This window comes from Apodemus sylvaticus, chromosome 2 (genome assembly GCF_947179515.1).
Source record: "Apodemus sylvaticus chromosome 2, mApoSyl1.1, whole genome shotgun sequence".
NCBI classification, from domain to species: Eukaryota; Metazoa; Chordata; class Mammalia; order Rodentia; family Muridae; genus Apodemus; species Apodemus sylvaticus.
The window spans coordinates 144,835,224-144,856,168 of NC_067473.1; the positions used below are offsets into that span (position 1 = coordinate 144,835,224).

General features: G+C 40.4%; 1 protein-coding gene across 12 annotated transcripts in view; it reads left to right on the forward strand.

The window, feature by feature from the left end:
* The window catches only part of Setd5 (SET domain containing 5), a 73,616-nt gene extending 53,256 nt beyond the window's left edge, over positions 1-20,360 (forward strand). For all 12 annotated transcript variants that reach the window (XM_052174494.1, XM_052174497.1, XM_052174502.1 and 9 more), the window contains 6 exons: positions 4,434-4,681; positions 10,250-10,720; positions 14,828-15,126; positions 16,746-16,879; positions 17,296-17,384; positions 17,793-20,360. In XM_052174494.1, coding sequence (XP_052030454.1) covers positions 4,434-4,681; positions 10,250-10,720; positions 14,828-15,126; positions 16,746-16,879; positions 17,296-17,384; positions 17,793-18,401 — 1,850 coding nt within the window. In that variant the 3' untranslated portion in view covers positions 18,402-20,360. The remainder of the gene's footprint in view (positions 1-4,433; positions 4,682-10,249; positions 10,721-14,827; positions 15,127-16,745; positions 16,880-17,295; positions 17,385-17,792) is intronic.
* Positions 20,361-20,945: the final 585 nt, after the last annotated feature.

Here is a 20,945-nt window from a genome sequence, read left to right on the forward strand (position 1 = left end):
TCAACTTACAACTTTTAGAGTATAATTAGAGAAGCAAGCAATGAGAAACATTGTCAGAAAACACCTGGCCCTTAAGCATTGGTATAAACCAAAGAACATCATTTCATAAAGAATCGTATGGAATTATTTTGTTTGTTGAGTTTCAGAAGTTTTGTTTACAAGAATATGGAGGAAAGTTGATGAAGAAAGTGAGGAGATATGTTGACACAATAGAGAAAAAAATCAAATGGACCTTTATTTGAGGACTAATTCTCTACCCTGTGATGTTACCAACTGTCTCTGAATTTCGTCTGTAAATGCCTGCTTCATAAGGCTAATAAGAAACGGAATAATTTTTACTAAGTGCTTAGTTCAGTATCAGACCCACATCTGAATTACTACTGCCATTCTACACAGAATGCTCTTTGTTGTCACATATGAACTACCTAGATTAAAGACGATAAATTCTTCACTAGTGTGGTTGCCCTTGATGTAATACCAGGAATCAAGACTGATAGAAAAATCATGGTATTCAGGCCAGCCTGAGCTCTCTCAAAAGGAAAAGTCCAAGAATGTTAAAAGCTAAAATTGAATAAAAATAAGATATATCATTGACATAAGGAAGAGATTAGATGTTTGTAACTAACATGCAAGAAGTAATCAACTGAAAATTTCAGAACTAATAACAGTCGAATAAAATCCTTGGTTAGAAGTAAATACCCCTTAAATACTTAAGAAAATGAGTGAAGACAGATTTTTGTCATCCTCAAATTTAACCTGGGAATGGCCATACTTGGATATATGATGTAAACTATTATTGCGAAATACTTTGCAAGTTTGAGCAATAAGGAAATTCTGTTTTTAATAATAGAAAGAATAACTGGTGTACATCCATATTCTTTCTACTCCTATGGTTTCCTAGAGCCATCTTTAAAATTTTGATTCTACATTTATCTAAAATTTTTAAAATGACTTGGAAGGGTAATAATAAGTACCTTGCTGAAAATAGACACTTAGCTTTCCTGTGACACTAGTGGCTAAATTATGGCATATGAGAATATGGTACAGAACAGCCAGACTAGGCGTTGAAATAGGGACATGGTAAATTGCTCTAAAAAAGAAAATTGCTTTCTAAAAAGAAAGTTTTCAGTTACTTGGGAGATGGTCAAGTGATTAGATCTTTTGCCAATGCAAATTCTAAGTGAACTCAAATAGTTTTTCTTACAATTTTTTGTTTTTTGTGTTTTGGTGGTTGGTGTGTTTGGGGTTTATTTTTTGAGGCAGGGTTTCACTCTGTAAAATCTTCCTGCCTCACTCTCCTAACTGCATGTACCACCACACCCAATATCTTAATTCAGATAGTTTTAACTCTTGTTTCTGTGATTATGCTGTCTTTGAGTTAATATAGTAAGAAAAAGATTTTCAGTAAAAAATGATATAAAATATTCCAATTGTCTGTTCCGATTCATTATGTGCTTTAAAAATATAATCCTAAACTCATTAGTTCTAGATATTATACAAGATATAAAAACTAAATATTTAGGTGCAAAAATTATAATTACCAGTAGTTGCAAGTTACAATGTTTTAAAGGCAAGAACTCCAACTGATGAAAGAGTAATAGAAATTGTTTGTTATTTGACTTGTGTTCATATATATGATCTTGATAGTTTATACTGACATTGACATTTTCAAAAATTGTGTGTGTGTATGCACACACAGGCACTCACACACTCACACACGCACACTTGATATTTCATGTAGGTTTTGGAGGATAACTGGCAGAACCTTCTGCTTTGTGGATCTTGAGGATGAACTTAAGTAATCATCCTTAGCAGCAAGCCTTCACTTTCTGAGCCATCTCCTGGGCCCTTTTAATTGAATTACTGATTTGAGGTTGTTGCCTAATGATAGTACTTGCTTTACGTGAGAAAAACCCTTGGTTTAATCTCTGGTTCCACAATTTTTTAAGTAATTTACCTTTGTTTTAGCAAATTGATTTAAGACCACAAAGAAGGATAGCATTACAATGTTGATGTGATAATTGTTTTTTAACATTGGAAATGGAGAGAAGAATGTAACAGAGCCACTCATGAATTTGATAATAAATTTTCATGCTTCTAACTTTTTAATGAATGTTTCTTTAAACATTTGCCAGCTATATTTATTATAAAAAACTAAACTTTAAGATGAGCTCTCAGGCTGGCCTTGGTGATATATTCCTTTAATCACAGCACACAGGACAATGTAGGGAAATGAAACATTCTAAGAAACAAGGAAAAAAAATTCTATTTAAATATAATTGGTGCCTCAAACCTCTTTGTATTGGCTACTTTCCTAACTGCAATATTTTTGCACTTGTAGTTACTTACTGACACTGTCACCAGAGTTATCTTCCTAAGCACATCCCTGATGATGATCCACATTTTGCCTTGAAGGTGTGATTCCACCAAGACTGTTTCCACCAAGTCATGGTGCTTCAATATAGCATGCTTTTATTAAGACTGTTAAAGAATGACTGGAGATGAAAGGGCTATTGATAAAGTACCAGTCTAAGGTATAAATGCCCCTGATTTGCTCTCCAGAACCATATGAGGCAGGTGACCATGGACTGGGTGCTACCATGTCTAGTCTCTATATATGCATCAAAGTCTTCATCTTTGATACAGGGTGATGTTAATAACAGAAATGCTGTATTTATAGTTACCTTAATTTTCATATCAAGCACACCATACAGTGTGTGGTAAACATCACCTAAACAGTGATGTTCTTTTATTTTCTTAGAAATGGAATTCCTAGTGTTGTTCAGGCCCAGGCTAGCCTTCAACTCTTGGGCTTGAGCAACCCTTTTACTTCAGCCACCTTAGTAGCTGGGACTATAGTCCTTGGACACTGTATCCCACTTTACCTACTTTGAAGGGTATTTATGTGTTTATCATCATTCCTGAGGGGCTACATTATGCATGCAGACTTCAAAGACAACTTTTGGAAGTTAATTCTCTTCTTGACCTTCATGTAGGCTCCAGGATTGGATAGCAAGCACCTTGTCAGATAATCTCTTACAAAGATTTACAAAGGTCTCTTCTTTGTAAATACTTAAGCTGTTTGTTTGTTCATTTGTTTGTTTGTTCTAGGCAAGGTCTCACTATAAATCCCAGGCTGGCCTAGATTTTGTTGTATAGACTAGGCTGGCCTAGAATTTGAGATAATCCTGTCTCTGCCTCAGAAGTGGTAGGGTTATAGTCAAGCTTAATCATACCAATAAGAAATTTTCTCTAAGCTCTTTGAAAACAGAATATGTAATGGCACTCACATACATAACTTTGCCATATAGTACATATAGTGCATATTAAGTAAATGAATGATCTTTTTAAGTACTCACTTTTACATAAAAGAATATTTCTCTTCTGAGGTATATTTTGTCCTGAAGGTCCTCTTAAAAACAAGAAATGACAGTACATAAAATATGGTTACTAAAATACTTAGTATAGTAACCTGAATTTTTTAAATGGACCTAAGAATACAATTCGCCTAATCAGAAAGATTCTTAGTTTTTTTAATAGTTCAAAAGCTTATAATAGAAACTGTATTCTTGGACTGGAGAGATGGCTCAGTGGTTAATAGCATCGACTGCTCTTTGGTAGGTCTTGAGTTCAAATCCCAGCAACCACATGGTGGCTCACAACCATCCGCAACCAGATGCCCTCTTCTGGAGGGTCTGAAGACAGCTACACTGTACTTACATATAATAAATAAATAAATCATAAATAAAACCATATTCTTTTCTATCTCCTAGTGTTTGTTCAGTAGTTGAACACTAGGAGCTATATGAGGATGCAAGATCATATGTGTCTCCTCCTACTCATGAGTATTTGCTAGAAGAGCTGCTGAAAGAGGACATCAATAAATATGAGAAGACAATATAAGTATGACAACCTAGCAGGTGATAGTAAAGAAGTGGAGAGTGTATTGAACAACATAACACAACTTTAAGATTCTCTAAAACTCAGTGGAAGAAAGCCTGTAGTAAACTCCAGAAGAAAAAGTAATGTCCTTGGCATTGACCATTAAAACTGTTAACATTCATGTGGAGATTCTCTGGTACATGGAATTCTTCATAAGTTATATTCAAGGAAGTGATTAGAAGTTTGTTTAGGCAGCCAGGTAGTAGTAACAAAAGCCTTTAATCTCAAGCAAAGGTAGTTGGAGCTCTGTGAGTTAGAGGCCAGTCTGATCTAAAAAGCAAGTTACACGACAGCCAGAGCTACACAGCAAAAGCCTGTCTCAAAACCCCCACGTCCACTCAAAAAGTATGTTTAAGCTTTTGGCTTAATTAGCAGAGATTATGTAATGGGATTAGGCATAGGATCTGTTGCAGATTAGAGGTTAGTGCCTTTGCTACCTAGCCTTCCAGTAAGATATGATTCAGCTCTCATCAAAGCTTTGTGTTTCACAGACTTACTGAGCCCATTAAAGAAATGGAAGTCTCGCTATCTGATGGAGCAGAATATCACCAAGTTGCTTCAGCCTCTGTCTCCAGTTACACCACCCCCACCCAGCTCAGGCTCAAAGAGTCCCCAGCTGATCACACCTGGCCAGACTCACCCAGGAGAAGAGGAGTGTCGAAATGGATACAGCCTCATGTTCTCACCAATCACATCTCTTACTACTGCTAGTCGTTCCAACACTCCTCTGCAGTTTGAGGTGATTGGGATTTTGTTGTTGGGACTGATTGCTATGAAAATCATTGTTAAATTTCAAATATAATATAATTTCAAGTGTTTTTAACTGTTTTCCTTCATCTCTATGAAAATCATTAACCAAGGGTCACTGTGGACTGGTAGCTGGTAGCCTCTTGTCTTGGCAGCCCCTGTTCTGCCAGAGTAGTAGCAGTGCTGCCATTATGCCTTCAACTTTCTTTCCACATTCAGTCCTTCAATCGTATTTTAGGGAGTAAGCATACAAGATCTTTATCTTTATTGGTTAAAAGAGGTGTTTGGGTGCCTGTAGTACCAGTTAGTTTCACTAGCCTGGGAGCTCAGACTACGGAGTGAGCTCACATCTGTGTGTGTAGACCTCTAAGTCTAAAGTGTCTTTCCCAGGTTCTTTGGTAGCTCTACTGTGGCCTCGGGGAAACAGAGACTTAGAAACATTGGGGTTTCTAAGTGTGGTAGTGGTGGTGCTGCTGCCGCCACCACCGCCGCCGTTGCTGCCATTGCTATTTGTTTAGTTTTCCTACTCCAGGGGATTTTTTCCCTCCCTGTTATAATGTATTAGAACTGAGTAGACTAGAGGCTAGTAATATGCATTAGTGGTTGGATTACATTAGAAATATATGTACTAGCTGTTCCTAAAATTGTTATACTCAATCACTTTGATACTCAAGTTCAAGTGGTGGGTATGAATATATAATCTATCTGTTTTAAAATCTCATTTGCATGTTGCTTTAATTAATTGGCTATTTGTCAGGAGAAGAGGACTGGATCTGCCCACTAAACCTCTGACTTTTACTTCTGGATGTTGTATTGATGAAGTTGTATATCTAACAGATCGCACTTCTCTTAAGACTTTTATGACTATAAGGATTAACAACACTTGGGTTCTAAAAGCTCTAGTAACTGAAAGCAGATCAAGTTGCTGCTCTCCGTCTTTCTCAATCCAGTATTAACTTACTGTAGAGCAAACTTTGGAGTGGAAAAAATGATGTCATCCTGGTTACATTTGCTTTTTCTAGGTAAATTATCATATTTCTGAGTCCTTGGTTTTAATTGGTTATTGAAGAATTCAGACCTTTCTACTTAAGATAACAGTTAAGCTTTTGTTAGCAATTAGAATTTCATGATAAGGTATCCAAAGGAAAAGACCCTGTAGTGCAATCTGTTATAGAAATAGAGTTGCACATTTTCATGGCAAGTTTCATTATTAATTTGAAATTACAGAAATTAGAAGTCTTCCAAAATAATTTTATGTATTTCCTACCCTTGCTGCAGTTTAATAACTATAAAACAGCATGTAAATGAAAGGTATTTTAAGATAGAGAATATAGATTTTAGTGAATCTCAGCCTAAGCATAATGTTAAAACACCAGGAAGCAGGCTAACTCAACAGTAAAGGCACTTCCTGCTAGGCCTGAGTTCCTGAGTTCAGTCCCTGCAACTCACATGGTAACTGGTAGCCTCTTGAAACCAGCTTCACAAGTGACTTTCCCACATAGACATAAAATACATAAAATGTAATTTTTAAACATTAAGGAACTAAAGATTGCTTCAGTCAAGGCTTGTACTACTCTTGCAGAGGACCATAGCCAGCACCGAAATTGGGTCAGTCACAACTACTTATAACTCTACTTCTAAGAGATGAAATTGTCTCTTCCTCAGGGACCTGCACACATGTGCAAAGACACAGTCATGCATGGTTTTTTAAAGGCAGTTGAAGTATTGTAGGGGCTAGAGAATGGCTCAGCTGTTAAGAGCACTTGGTGCTCTTGCCAAGGACTAGGCTTTGATTCCCAGCACCCTCATGGTGGCTGGCTCATAACCCTGTAACTCTAGTTCCAGGGATCTGATGCCCTCTTCTAGCTCTCATAGGTGCCAGACACTTGGTGCACAGACACATATATGCAGGTATAACACTGATAGATTGATAGATAGATAGATAGATAGATAGATAGATAGATAGATAGATAGATAGATAGATAGATAGAGACATACATATATACATACATACATACATACATACATACATACATACATACATACATACATACAAACAAACAAACAATAAAAATGGAAAAATAAAATAATTTTTAAAAGATGATCAGGGGGACTGGAGAAATGGCTCAGAGATTAAGAGCACCTACTGCTCTTTCAGAGGTCCTGAGTTCAATTCCCAGCAGCCACATTGTGGCTCACAACCATCTGTAATGGGATCTGATGCCTTCTTCTGGTGTGTCTGAAGACAACTATAATTATATACATTAAAAAAAAATAAATCTTTAACAAAAATATTATCAGGAAGGAAACATGTTAAGTAGCAAAAAATTTAAATGTGTGATTATAAAGTACTAATTTAATAATGCACTGTCACCATTCTCATAAAGACAACTTCACCATACTACCAGCCTTACCATCATTCTGATATCAATGCTCTTTCCTGGTTTTGATTACAAAAAGGTTGGTTTCAAGCTTTTTTCATCAGAAATTACAGCAGAGAGTTGGGCGCTTTGGGCATATATCTATAATTTGAAGACACCAAAAGTTTGAGCCCACTCTGAGCTACATTAGCAAGACCCTGTCTTTTAAAAGGAAAGAATATATTGAAAGATGATGTAATGCAAAATTTACTTCCATGTTGTTCTTTAAATATAAAATTATTATTTGGAAGAAAAAAATGTTGAAATAAACTTTTCTGTTAAAAGTTTAAAAAATAAATGAAATGCAGGCTAGAGTGATGACTTTGGTTAAGAACACTGGCTGTTCTTCCAGAGAATCCAGGTTTCGGTTTGGTTTGGTTTGGTTTGGTTTGGTTTGGTTTGGTTTGGTTTGGTTTGGTTTGGTTGGTTGGTTGGTTGGTTGGTTGGTTGGTTGGTTTTTGGTTTGGTTTGGTTGGTTGGTTTTTGGTTTTTCGAGACAGGGTTTCTCTGTATAGCCCTGGCTATCCTGGGGCTCACTCTGTAGACCAGGCTGGCCTTGAACTCAGAAATCTGCTCGCCTCTGCCTCCTAGAGTGCTGGGATTACAGGCGTGCACCACCACTGCCTGGCTGAGAATCCAGTTTTTAATTCTCAGAACATCCACATGGTTCCTTATAACTGTCTGTTATTCCAGTTTCTGGGGATTTAATGCCCTCTTCTGACATTTCCTGGCATTGTGTGCTTGTGGTACACACAGGCAGGGAAATCACTTATAGTGAGAACCTTCCCCTAACCCCAGTGCCTGGTACCCTGAGTCCATGTCATAGCTTGTCATCACGTTCTTGTTATCCTTCACACCATCCCATCAAGAGCTCACTCTCCAGTTTCCATGTGTTAGAGAGATATTACCTCAGCTAAATGTCCTGTCCTATGTAAATCACAGAAGAAATATATGTATACATTGTATTGGGGTGAGAGGCTGTGGGGTTTTTTGTTATGTGGTCCTGAAATACAATGGATTTTAACTCTGTTAGATGTGTGCATGTGTATAACTGTCACTTGAGAGGAACTGGCCATCTCTCTCTCTCTCTCCTGTTAGTTCCCAGGTATACCCCTGGATAGTCCTAAAACTAGTAAGAGGATGAAAAAAGACTATAATTAGATGGAGTATGAGGTGAAGAAATAGAGTTCCTCTAGGAAGAATAAGGAATGGGGTGTGCCCCGCCATAAGAGACACTGTAAGCCCTCTAAAACGATTCACCTAACTCTCCTGAGTTCTACTTGAGGTGTTCACTTAAGCATGAAACATCATGACCAGTATTCCTTAAGTTCTTTCTAAGACACCAGGAAGCATTTAGCTAACCACTTTGTCTGTGGAAATGAGTTCTTCAGTTAAACATTCACCCTATGCATTCTTAACCACCTTCACCCTCAACCCCCTCCCAAAAAAGTGTGGCTAACAGCTTTGCTTACATTTACTTTCTGTTTTGCTTCTTTGACTCAAAGAAGATAAATAATAAGATGCTTTTTCCTCCTCTAGAACATATCTTCCCCTGAGGGTTCCCCTGCACATGGGCCTAAGTCCCTGTGACCTGAGGTAGTTTCCATACCATCTCAATCATACATGCAGGCTGAGAGTGAGTTCACAAGGGTGGTCCTAAATGCTGGGCTGGAGGATAGCCTCTCATTCACAGCAAGCAGAGTGAATCTTACATAACCTGACTGCCCAGGACCATGGGAAAATGAGTAGCTGTGTATATGTTGTGGGGTTGCCTTTGTTGTTGTCATTTGTAGGAAAGTAATGGCTGAAGAGTTCAGTTAAAGAGAATCTTCAAAGGAGGTAAATTCTATGTGCATGAGAGCGATGTTTGAGAAAGTAATGAATGACATCTGCCTATTAACAAGGAAACTGGAGTTGATAGATAGACACTGTCTCAGTATCATGTCAGCATTGTATTATTGGGGTTGAACTGACCAGGTGTTTGGGCTTTGGCTGATAGATGAGCAGCTTCCTTTAGGGAAGCCAACATTTTTTGGCTCTCCTTCATTTCCTCTGAAGTGCCTTGTTGGGTGTAAATATGTAAGGAAGCTTAAGTCACACTCTTAAGTTACAAACCTCCTCTTCTACAGAGGCTGGGATACAGTTTCTGTACAGTGATTGATATCTCTTAGGATATCAGTTTCAGTGTTTTTCTTGGAAAGATTTTAGTGTTAGCTTTTATTATAAGCTTTACACAAATGTAATTAATTATTAACCCTATAAATCTACATGAAGCTTTTTTCCTGTTAAAGAGAAATTTATAATTTCTATACCTTTTAGAAATTAACTGATCCTTATTACCACTTTCTAAAATAGGGCCCTACTCCCTGACCACCAAATTCTTAGTCTGTAGGATGGATACTCTATAGATCATCATGAAACTGAAAAGATTGTATTCTGCTAGTTTAATGTTGATTTCCCGAGTATTGTGAGTCCACCTTGTTGGGAAAGTATAGATTGCTCTGTCTTTGGTTGCTATAGATTCAGTATAGAAAGGCTTTGATACTTGACATTGTACTTGGATTTCTGGTACTATCTTTTTAGGCAATTCATCTGTCTAGTAGTGGAAATCTTGATGTTATGTGATATGGATAAGCAATAGTAGGTGGATTTTATCACTGGTGCATTTCAGCCTTTGCCATGTCTTTCAGTGGTAGGCTTTAGCAGTTCTTGGATAGAGTGATAGACAGCAAAGGACACAGAAAGAATTGAGCAGACAGAAAGTTGCATGAGAAACAATTCAAGGTACAAGTGAGTGAGGAATGAATTAGTTGCAACCTTTAATGCTACTCTCCTACTGAGTAATTCCCCGTGCTTGGCTTTTAAGCTACCTCCTGCTTTTCTCCACCTTCCCTTACGCCTTCCATTGACACTTAAGTTAATAATATATAATATTAGAAGTCAGCAACTAAGACCTTTCCGTAGTGTGTGTGCTTGGGACTCAGATATGCTCCTGGCTACACCACTAGATGCCTGATGAAGGCTGAGCAGACAGAGCAGTCATGCTTGCAAAGTTGCCTGATGCCTTCACTCCCTTTTTGCCCTTTGATTTTTTTTTTCTTTTCTACCATGTCTCACATCTCTGATTTTTATTCTTTCAGCTTTGTCACCGAAAAGACATAGATTTGACAAAAGTGGGATACCCAGACTCCAGCACTCACAGCTGCGCTGATAGGCCCTCCCTGCTCAACTGCAGTCATCCTGACCTGGCTTCTCATCCCTCTGTTGCTCCCACCTCTGAGGCTGGCTTCCCAAGCAGGAGTGGAGACGGTCCTCAGACCTTGCTGAGAAACTCAGACCAGGCGTTTAGGACAGAGTTCAATTTGATGTACGCCTACTCCCCTTTGAACGCTATGCCTCGAGCAGATGGACTGTATAGAGGGTCTCCCTTGGTGGGGGACAGGAAGCCTTTACATTTAGATGGAGGATATTGTTCCCCTGCAGAAGGCTTTTCCAGCAGATATGAACATGGCTTTATGAAAGACCTCTCTCGGGGATCCATGTCACCTGGTGGTGAAAGGGCCTGTGAAGGAGTCCCATCTGCTCCTCAGAATCCACCACAAAGGAAAAAGGTAAGTATTCATGGTACTCTTTTAAAGAATATCAATCAGCTAATTCAGAACTTTCTAAGCTCCAGTGCATAACATGTATCCTACTCTTTGCTATAACCTGTGAAAATTAGTTCTCTTATTTAATTACATTTACTTCTTTGGTTTATGGCAGTGGGGGGCATGAACATGCCAAAGGCACATATATAGAAGTCAGAAGATTACTTGTGGGAATCAGTTCTTTGCTTCCACCATGTGGGTCCTGGGATTGAACTCAAGCCGTCGGTCTTGGCAGCCACACACAGCCTTTATCAATTGAGTAGACTCTATTAGTATAACTGGTAAGTGTTGTGAATAGCCAGCAGGACTGAAGTGTAGTCAGTAATAGCATGAGTAAGGCTTTCCATCTTCATCCCAAATACAAATAAAGCAAATATCTAGCCTGACTTAGTGGCACGTGTCTATGAACCTAGCATTCTGGAAGTTGAAGTGGAAGCCAGGAGCAGTGGTGGCACACGCCTTTAATCCCAGCACTTGGGAGGCAGAGGCAGGCAAATTTCTGAGTTCGAGGTCAGTCTGGTCTACAGAATGAATTCCAGGAACTGCCAGGGCTACACAGAGAAACCCTGTCTCGAAAAACCAAAAAGAAAAAAAAAATCCCTGCCGGGCAGTGGTGATACACAACTGTAATCCCAGCACTCTGGGAGGCAGAGGTGAGCAGATTTCTGAGTTCCAGGACAGCCTGATCTACAGAGTGAGTTCCAGGACAGCCAGAGCTATACAGAGAAACCGTGTCTAAAAAAAAAAACAAGTCCAAAAAACCAAAAACAAAACAAACAACAAAAAAAAGAAAGCTAAAGCCATCCCAGGCTTTTTAAACAGAGCAAATTTTATATAGTTGTATGCAACTGCAAGACTAGCACACTGAAAGAGTACTACTGAAAGCTGTGTTACTCATAGAACTCAGTTTGGGGCATAGCATTAAGACCATCAGATATGTTTTCTCAGACCGATATAGTTGTTCATATTTGTAATCCCAGCACCCATTCGTGATGTTGAGGCAGGAAGATTGAGAATTTCTATGCCAGAGGCTAAAGAGTTGAGTCAGCAGTTAAGAGCATATACTATTCTTCCAAAAGACTCAAGTTGAGTTCCCAGTGCCTGAAGTGATTTACCAATGCTTATAACTCCAGCTCCCAGGATCTAATGCCCTCTCTGGCTTTCATGGGTGCCTGCCAACCCAAGCCACATAGAGACCCGTGTCTTGTTTTAGTAATTCATTTTGTAATCACGGTGGTTATATAATTAGGGAATTTCATATCTTGCACATGAGAAAACTGAAACTAGTTAAATAACTTGTTAAGGAAATATTTGAAGGAGCAAGGGCACTATCCTGATTCTAATTCCAGATTATACAATCTTGTTAATATTATGTGCTAGATTAGATTGGATCATAGAGTCTGCACTAATAAAGCCTCCCTAGAAAATTGCATTAATAAATTTTAAATTACAGTGGTTGTAGTTGCTTCAAAGGAGTTGTTCACATCTTAGCAGAGGATAAGTTAAAGAATGAACAAGAACTCTTTTATTTAGCTTATTTGAGAGGTAGAAATTGAAAGGTAACAGGTTTAGCCACATTTCAAACAATAAGTAGGAATCAGCCGACAGATCTAGAGGAAGATATTACTGTATGGGCAGTCTGTGATACTGCACTGGAATGCAGATGAGTTCTGATAGTTGACTACAATTATAATGCCACGGAGAACCAGGAAGCAGGTGCCGAGAGCAGTGGGTAGATCAGACCTTAGAGAGCTTGTCATGGCCTGAGGCTTATAAGTAATGCCTCTTCTAAAAATCACAAACCCTAACAGCTACTTTTTCTCCCCCTTAAATATTGTTTTGGGAATATTTTTGGGTTGTCATAGTGACTTGGATGAATTTATTGCTAAGAATTAACGAGGCTGAGTATAGTGTGACAGTTTCACAGAGAAACTAGTTACATCCTCATTGAAATAGAGTCTTATGACTTTAATTACAAAAATGTTCATTATTCCAAGTTTATTAACTTCTCTCCAAGATTATATATAAAAATGCACACACAAAATTACTTTTACTTTTTTGTGATATTTGTGATAGGGCACAAAATTAAGAGCACCTTGGGGAGGAAAAGGAAACACTAGAACACAATAGGGATGGTGATGGGGCTCTTCCTTACATGAGCAGTACTGACTTTGAAGGTATAACATAACAAATATCTTTGCATTTCTGGTTTTATTTGTTACATATGTAAGTAATTGAAGTTAGAATTTGTTTCTAAATGTTTCTAAAATATTTGGGCATTTTCGATATGCCAGATTTTTGTGCTAAATGTTAACAATAAATATCTAAGGACTGGATGACTGGAGAGATGGCTCTGTCAGAGGACTTAACACCTACATGCACAGCTCGCAAACACCAATAACTCCAGCTCTAACGCAGCCCACATCCCCTTCTTCTCTCAGAAGGCACATACATATGGGTAAATAAAATATATTTTAATGCTAAACACACTAAAATATATTTTAAGGCCTGAAAAATCTAAGTTTAATCCCAAAGAGGAAAACACCACTTCCCCAGGTTGTCCTTTGACCTACATATAATAGTTTATAAGTGGGGTTTTGTTTTGTTTTTTAATTAAATTTTGATTAAAGCTAAACGTATATGTGATATATACCTGTGATATCAGAACCTGGGAGACTGAGGTAGGAAGATCATAAGTTCAGTGCCTGCCTGAGCTACAAAGATCCTGTCTCACAAAAAATGAATGAATGAATGAATGAATGAATGAATGAATAAATGAATAATATAATTTACAGATTAACCAAAAAAGATTCTACAGTAGATTTAATAGGCAGTAGAATATAGTAGTGAATGGATAGGAAAAGGTTTTTTTGTGGTAGCAGAAAAAATTGAGTAAATATTAGGTGGTTTGAGGATTAGGAATAGGTTTCCAGGTTATAGACAGGTTGCTGAAGTACATAAACACTTTCTTCTTACTTTAGGTCTTTAATACCTCTATTCCCTTATATGTAATACAGATAGTCTTAAATCCCATAATATGTCTTCAAATTTTGAATATTATGAAGAGCCCTGAAATACTGGCTTTTCCTCTTGGTGATGCCTTATTTAATGTGGGTTATTTTTGTTGGTTTTTAATGGAGTGGGTGTTCCTAATGAATGAAGATACAAAAGCATTCCGGTTTTTCTGCCCTACTTCTTACAGATAGCCCCACTGTGGGATGTAACTGATAGTAGGTTACCAAGGTAATAGTGATCTCACAAGTTTCTCTGAATAAAATAGAAGAATATAGTCTATTTGAGCACCATTGTTCAAAAATGAAATTTAGAATATTTTTTGTCCTTACCAGTTTCTGTCTGGCTTTAGTCTGTAGCACTGCTCGGATCTCTTTTATACCTGAAAAAGATTGTTACATAGGGACTGCAAAGATCCCTCAGTGATTAAGAGCACCTAATGCTGATCCCGATGATCGAAGCTCAGTTCCCAGCACCCACATCGGATGGCCCACAACTGCCATTAGCTCTCACTCTCCAGGAGTATTCCAACTCCTGCATTCAGCACGAGCAGACATACAGTTGTAAAATACAGTAAAGGTTGTTGTGATCATAAAAAGTGAAAGAGGTGTGAGACTGTTCTACAGCAGTGTGGGGGAAGTGGGTGTGTCAGCGGACCACGGCATCCTTTCCTCCTGAGGGAGCAGACACACCGGCATAGTATAGAATAGAGTTTATTCAGGGTATGGAATGGGAGTTAAGGGGCTTAGTGGAGGCAGAGAGAAAGAATGAGGGGAGAGAGAAAGAGAGGGAAGGAGCTGCAGAGGCCGGCCATGACCACCTGGATAGAGGCGAGAGGGGGGCGTAGAGAAGAAAGGCTGAGCAGCCCTCTTTATAGTAGGCCAGGCCTACCCGGCTATTGCCAGGTGACTGGGAGGTGGAGCTTAGACAGAACCCTAACCTTTGTCATAGTTGATACTTGCTTTGTTTGCACATCTTGCTACTGCTTTACCCAGGACTTTCTCTGTTCTTTTGGTAGTAAGTCACTCACGAATAACACTGTTTCTTTTTCATACCTAGGTATCCTTGCTAGAGTACCGCAAAAGGAAACAAGAAGCTAAGGAGAATTCTGGTGGGGGAAATGACTCTTCACAGAACAAAAGCAAGTCTTCAGGAACTGGGCAAGGCAGCAGTAACTCTGTTTCTGACACTGGTGCCCATGGTGTGCAGGGATCCTCAGCCCGAACCCCCTCATCCCCTCACAAAAAATTTTCCCCGTCTCATTCCTCTACATCACATTCAGAGGCGGTAAGCCCGTCAGATTCCAGGGGCTCTTCTTCCTCTCACTGCAGACCTCAAGAAAACATCAGCAGTAGGTGGTAAGTTTATATTTAATTAGCTTTCTAATTAAATTCAGGTAGGAAGTTATACATTCATTTCCAGTTTAAACCTAAAATTTTTGTAGAACTTACCTGAGCTAGCCAGTCAATTTGCCATCTGTTTTGTTCAGCTAGTTAGTATAAGCCACATCCTCATAGACTTACTGGACAGTGAGGCTTGGGATATCCATATGCTATTTTATTTATACTAGATGTAAGTAAATAGTCCCACAAAATTGCGTGGGTGTGGGTATGTGGGTGTCTGTCTGTCTCCCCGAGCGCACGCATGTGTTTGTGTATGCACTCTTGATCACTCATATGAAGGTCAGAGAACACTTGAAGGAATCAGTTCTTTCCTACCCCATGTTAGTTCTGGAGATTGAGCTCAGCTCTTCATACTTAACCTTTACCTACTGAGCCATCTTGCTGGCTCTAGGCTTCTCTAATTCAAAAGGAACTGTGTCCCATGCTGCTAGCATAAACAGAGCAGCAAGTTGCTCTGAAAGAGTTGACTAGTTTAGAGGCTGGAGAGATGGCTCAGTGGTTAAGAAACTGACTACTCTTCCAGAGGAGCTGGGTTCAATTCCCAGCACCCACACAGCAGCTCACAACTGTCTCTAATTCCAATCTTTGACACCCTTATACAGACATACATACAGGCAAAACACCAGTGCACATAAAGTAAAACATTACCATCTCAAAGTATGGGGCTGGAGAGATGGCTCAGCGGTTAAGAGCACTGACTGCTCTTCCAGAGGTCCTGAGTTCAATTCCCAGCAACCACATGGTGGCTCACAACCATCCGTAATGGAATCTGATGCCCTCTTCTGATGTGTCTGAAGACACATCATATATACTCATATAAACAAAATACACGCACACACAGTTGTCTAGTTTAGAAGACATTATAAAAAATAAGTAATATTAATGACAAGTTCTCAGTACTGAAGGAGATAGCTTGTTGATTTTGCGTTTTTTGTTTGTTGTTTGTTCATGACACAAGGTCTCTATAGCCCAAACTAGCCTTGAACTCTTTGACCCACCTGCCTCTGCTTTCTGGGTGCTAGGATTATAAACATGCATTACAGCTAGGGGTACAGCACTCATTCTTTTCTTTTTTTCAAAAGTAGGGTGTCTGCATTTGGAGACTCAAGACCACCTTATTTTATGAGAAAGGATCTCTCACTGAACCTGGAGCTCACTGATTAATCCAGAGTCTCTGGCCAGTAAGCTCCAGGGAGCCTCAAGCATGGGATCTTGACATGAGCCTGGGGAGGAAGATAAAATTCACAAAGTGTTATAGTCATTGCTCTCTAAGAGTCCTACATTAAACTATGGTGCATATGTCAAGAACAGTTTCAGAGAGGAGATTTTACATTCAGATAGAGTTTAAAAGAAGTTAGTATCTTTAATTTCCCAGGTTGCTTTCTCGCTGCCCCTACTTGTACACATTGTGTAGTTTGAAACAGAGGAAGTGCCTTGTTTACAGTAGGTCCTGGAGAAAATGATGTGAGGATGGTTTAAAAGTCTGTACTACACCATCTTTATCATGGTTGTTTGTTTCACACTCTTAGCCCATAATTTCTGTGGCTTAAACTTACACTCTGGTACCTTTGCAGGATGGTTCCTACGTCAGTTGAACGACTCCGAGAAGGAGGTAGCATCCCTAAGGTTCTTCGAAGCAGTGTGAGAGTTGCCCAGAAGGGAGAACCTTCTCCCACGTGGGAGAGTAACATCACAGAGAAAGAGTCAGGTGAGCCAAGGTCTGCAGTTCACAGCCAATGTTGGGGTAAAGTGAGTCAGTTTCTGACGTACTTGGGTTCTGCTTCATGCTAGCTTCCAGTTCAGTCTTTGCTCTTTGGGCTACAGTATACATGAGGTCTAGCATTGCTTGCTCTCTGTCTGCTCTTTTCCCAAGGGATACTTTTCTGTAACTCTCATCTCCGATGTTCCGGAGCTCCACCTTCATGAAGGATGAAGAAAAAGGAGGAGACGAAAATAAGATGAGGCATTTAAAATTTAGCGCATAATTAACCACTTACTCTGCCCTTCTGGCATGCTGCGCTCATACTTTTCACAGAGATCAGCATGTATTGATGATTTGATTGAATGGTACCTATTTCCTATGTGTTCTAAAAAGCCAAGTTGATTCTTTATAATGCCTTCCAGACCCTGCAGATGGAGAAGGCCCAGAGCCATTGAGCTCAGCACTCTCTAAAGGAGCAACTGTTTACAGCCCTTCCAGATACAGCTACCAGGTAAGTCAGGAGACTGCTGGACTCTAAAGTGCCTGTGGAGTTTAGATGCTGTCAGCTGCTGGCATCTGCATAGTGTAGCCCTGTCAGTCAGTCAGCTGCTTACCTCAGGGATATCAGTAAAGTAAATGAGTTCATCAGAGACTGCCATTTGACTATTTTTGGTATCCATTAATTGGGGAGGAGAGGATCGGACTAATGAAGTGGCTCAGTGGGTAAAGGCAGTTGCTATCAAGCCTGGTTACCTGAGTTTAATCCTCAGAACCTCCACATTACTGTTAGAGCACATACTTTCATGCATGCACATGCACACACAACCTTTTCAATGTGCAGAATAAAAGAATATTATGAGCACTCCAAGTTATTGAAGGACTAAGTTAACTTCCTTGTGCTTTCCTCCCACCTCTTAAGCTCTTGCAGTGTGATAGTCCACGGACAGAATCACAAAGCCTCCTTCAGCAGAGTTCGTCTCCCTTTAGAGGACATCCCACCCAATCTCCAGGATACAGTTATCGAACTACTGCACTGAGACCTGGGAACCCTCCCTCTCATGGTTCTTCAGAATCCTCCCTCTCCTCCACATCGTACCCCAGCCCTGCCCACCCTGTGTCTACAGACTCGTTGGCCCCATTTACGGGGACTCCAGGGTATTACAGCAGCCAGCCGCATTCTGGAAACAGCACTGGCAGCAATCTTCCAAGGAGGAGCTGTTCTTCGAGTGCTGCTAGCCCTACCCCACAGGGCCCCTCAGACTCACCGACGTCAGACTCGGTTTCTCAGTCCAGCACAGGAACTCTGAGTTCCACCTCCTTTCCTCAGAACTCTAGGTCGTCATTGCCATCAGACTTACGGACTATCAGTCTGCCCAGTGCTGGGCAATCAGCTGCCTACCAGGCCTCCAGGGTATCTGCGGTTTCCAATTCACAGCACTACCCACATCGTGGGAGTGGGGGTGTACACCAGTACCGACTCCAGCCACTGCAAGGGTCAGGAGTCAAGACTCAGACAGGACTTTCCTAGGGCTTCTGGATGTGGGCAAACTGAACTTACTGAGCCCATAGCTGCTTCCTTCCAGCTGCCTCTGGAATCAAGGCCGAGCATATTGCTGGGGAAGAGGGGTACAAGGTGCCAGAGGAATGGGTCTGGTCAGCAAGAAATGAGACTTGTGGTCATGACTGGCCTCCGGCCTTGGAGAAAGATGTAAATCTTGTCTGAAGCAGAGACTATAAAGAAGTTTCTCCCTGCTGTTAAGGGTACATTGTTAACAAGCAAATGGTGTTTCGGTTAGTAACGGTTCTAAGTGCAATGACTTGTGTTGAAGCCTATGTCTCCCATCCTTGCCTGTAGCCTGTAGTCACTTGTGCAGTAAGGACATCTTTTTCAATAAAAAAAATTTTTTTTTCTTTTCAAAAGAAAAAAGTGGAAAGAGCCAATCTTAAAGCCCCAAGCCATCGGAGTAGTATTAGGGTTTTATGCACTTATGGGAAAAAAAAAGGTAGGTATGTAAATGTCCGCTGTGAGACTATCCATTCCTAAAGCAGATGCATGGTCAAGGTGTATCCACCTGGAGCACTCCCTGCCTTTATCTTAAAGCCACCAGAAAATGGGCAGGGAGAGGAATGCTGGGTGCCAACTCTGACTGAGGCTTGCCTGGCTCTCTGAGAGGAGGAGCTCCTGGGTATCTGGGAGCAGATTCTGGATGGACTGGGCTCCAGCCGATACCATCCACTCCTCCTTTCAAGTTGTTTGACAGCTTAGTGATAGCCCTGTGAAGTAAGTAGAGGAGTGAGGCAGGCCAGTTAGGAAGCATCCAGCAGTCTGGGTAATCTTTGAATTTTAATTTTCCTATTCCCAGTTAATGAGGAGTTGCTGTCCTAAGAACAGGACAGCCTCCATGACTGAAAAGCATGCACTCATGACTGCAGGGTAAGAATGGGACAGATAGGGTTACAGAGTGGCACCGACAGGGCTGTGATTGTGTGTGGGGCCTGCCCCACGTTTCTATGGGGGATGCTTATATGACAGTGGGCAGGTGAGAGTTAACAAGTCACCCATACCCCTAACACTGTTCTGTAGGAGAGACAAAGAGCAGACTGGCTTCTCCCCATCAGTGCATTGTGCCTGTTGTACACCCCTGGAGGAGCCCTGAAGCCAGCCCAGGTGGGGTACACAATCTTTTTAAATTCCATATGGTTGCCAGCTTATTTCTTTCACTTGTTTACTGTAATACCTGGCGTGTTTTTATTTATCTAATTTTGTATTCAGCTATAACCATGGTAGGGTAGTGAGTGTATGACAGTGTGATCCCTGGTGCTGCAGTGGACCGTACTTCTTTTGGACAAGATATACTGTGAGTCTCCCTCCTTACCTCTAATTGTTTTCTTTCCCATTCCCTAGACTCTTTCATCTCCTTCTTTTCTACCCTGACCTACAACTATCATATGCACAGCCTTCTCTCTTTGTGTGTGACTGTTACAAAATTTCACTTTTCAAAATTGAAATCAGGTGTTTGCTCAAATGAGGGGAGAATTTTTTTGTTTTGGTTTTATTTGTTTTAATGCTGAACCCTCGGCATAGTACTTTTTGTTGTTTTCCCCACAAACCCATTAGTCTGGGAGAGCATTGGGATTGGAAATCATGTTGCCTGGGATGCCGGTTTCTTTGTATATTATATAAAACGTATGTAAATGTCTCTCCATTTGGGCTGGGGTTTGCATTCTCCCATTGGCTAAAAGCCAAGGGGAGAGGCCAGCGGGCAGGCGGCCCTCACCCTGCCTGGCACGTGCAGAGACCCCAGCCACTCTGTGTGGGCAGGGTGCTGTCAAGACCAGACCTCTGGGGGGGAGGGTGGGGGGAGGGGGGACTCTTGGAAGGGAAGGAGCACTGCTTCTTCCTCAAGTGGAGTGTTTACACCTTGCTGTAACATTTGAACTTTCACAAGAGATGTAATAATTTTGATAATAAAATTCTTAACCATAATCATCATAATGTTAAGAATGTGTTTGTTCACTTCTGGAACATCACTTTCCTGATTTAACCCTTTTTCACCAAAGGCAAGGTGGTTGCTGTTAGTGGAGTTCTGCCTAGAGTGGGGTCAAAAGTCCTGACTCATCTTCCTCTGACCATCTGTGATTGATATCAGGCCAGTGTTGATACAAACCTGCAATCCTAGAACACACCCTTGGAAGCTGACTTGACTGGGAACAGTGTTCTGGTGTCTGTCATTTACTCTGCAGTAATTGATGTTTCTCATTTAAAGGCAAAGCCAGCCATTACCTGTGGTAAAAGGATATTGTGCTGATTAAAACAAAAATGGGTCTGAACAAAGCAAGGTCTCTTCTCTCCTAGAACTTATGTGTAGGGGGTGGGTAAACACTAGTGTGTAATTTTAATATTTACTTCCAGTTTATTGTGCTTGTTTTCACCATGGTGACACCAAAAGCATAAAGTGGAAGCACCTACTCTTTCTAAACCCCAACAGCAGCTTTGGAGACCACGAGCATATCAATGGAGGACACCCCAGTCTAGATAAACCAACTGTCACCACTTGTCACTGGCACCTCA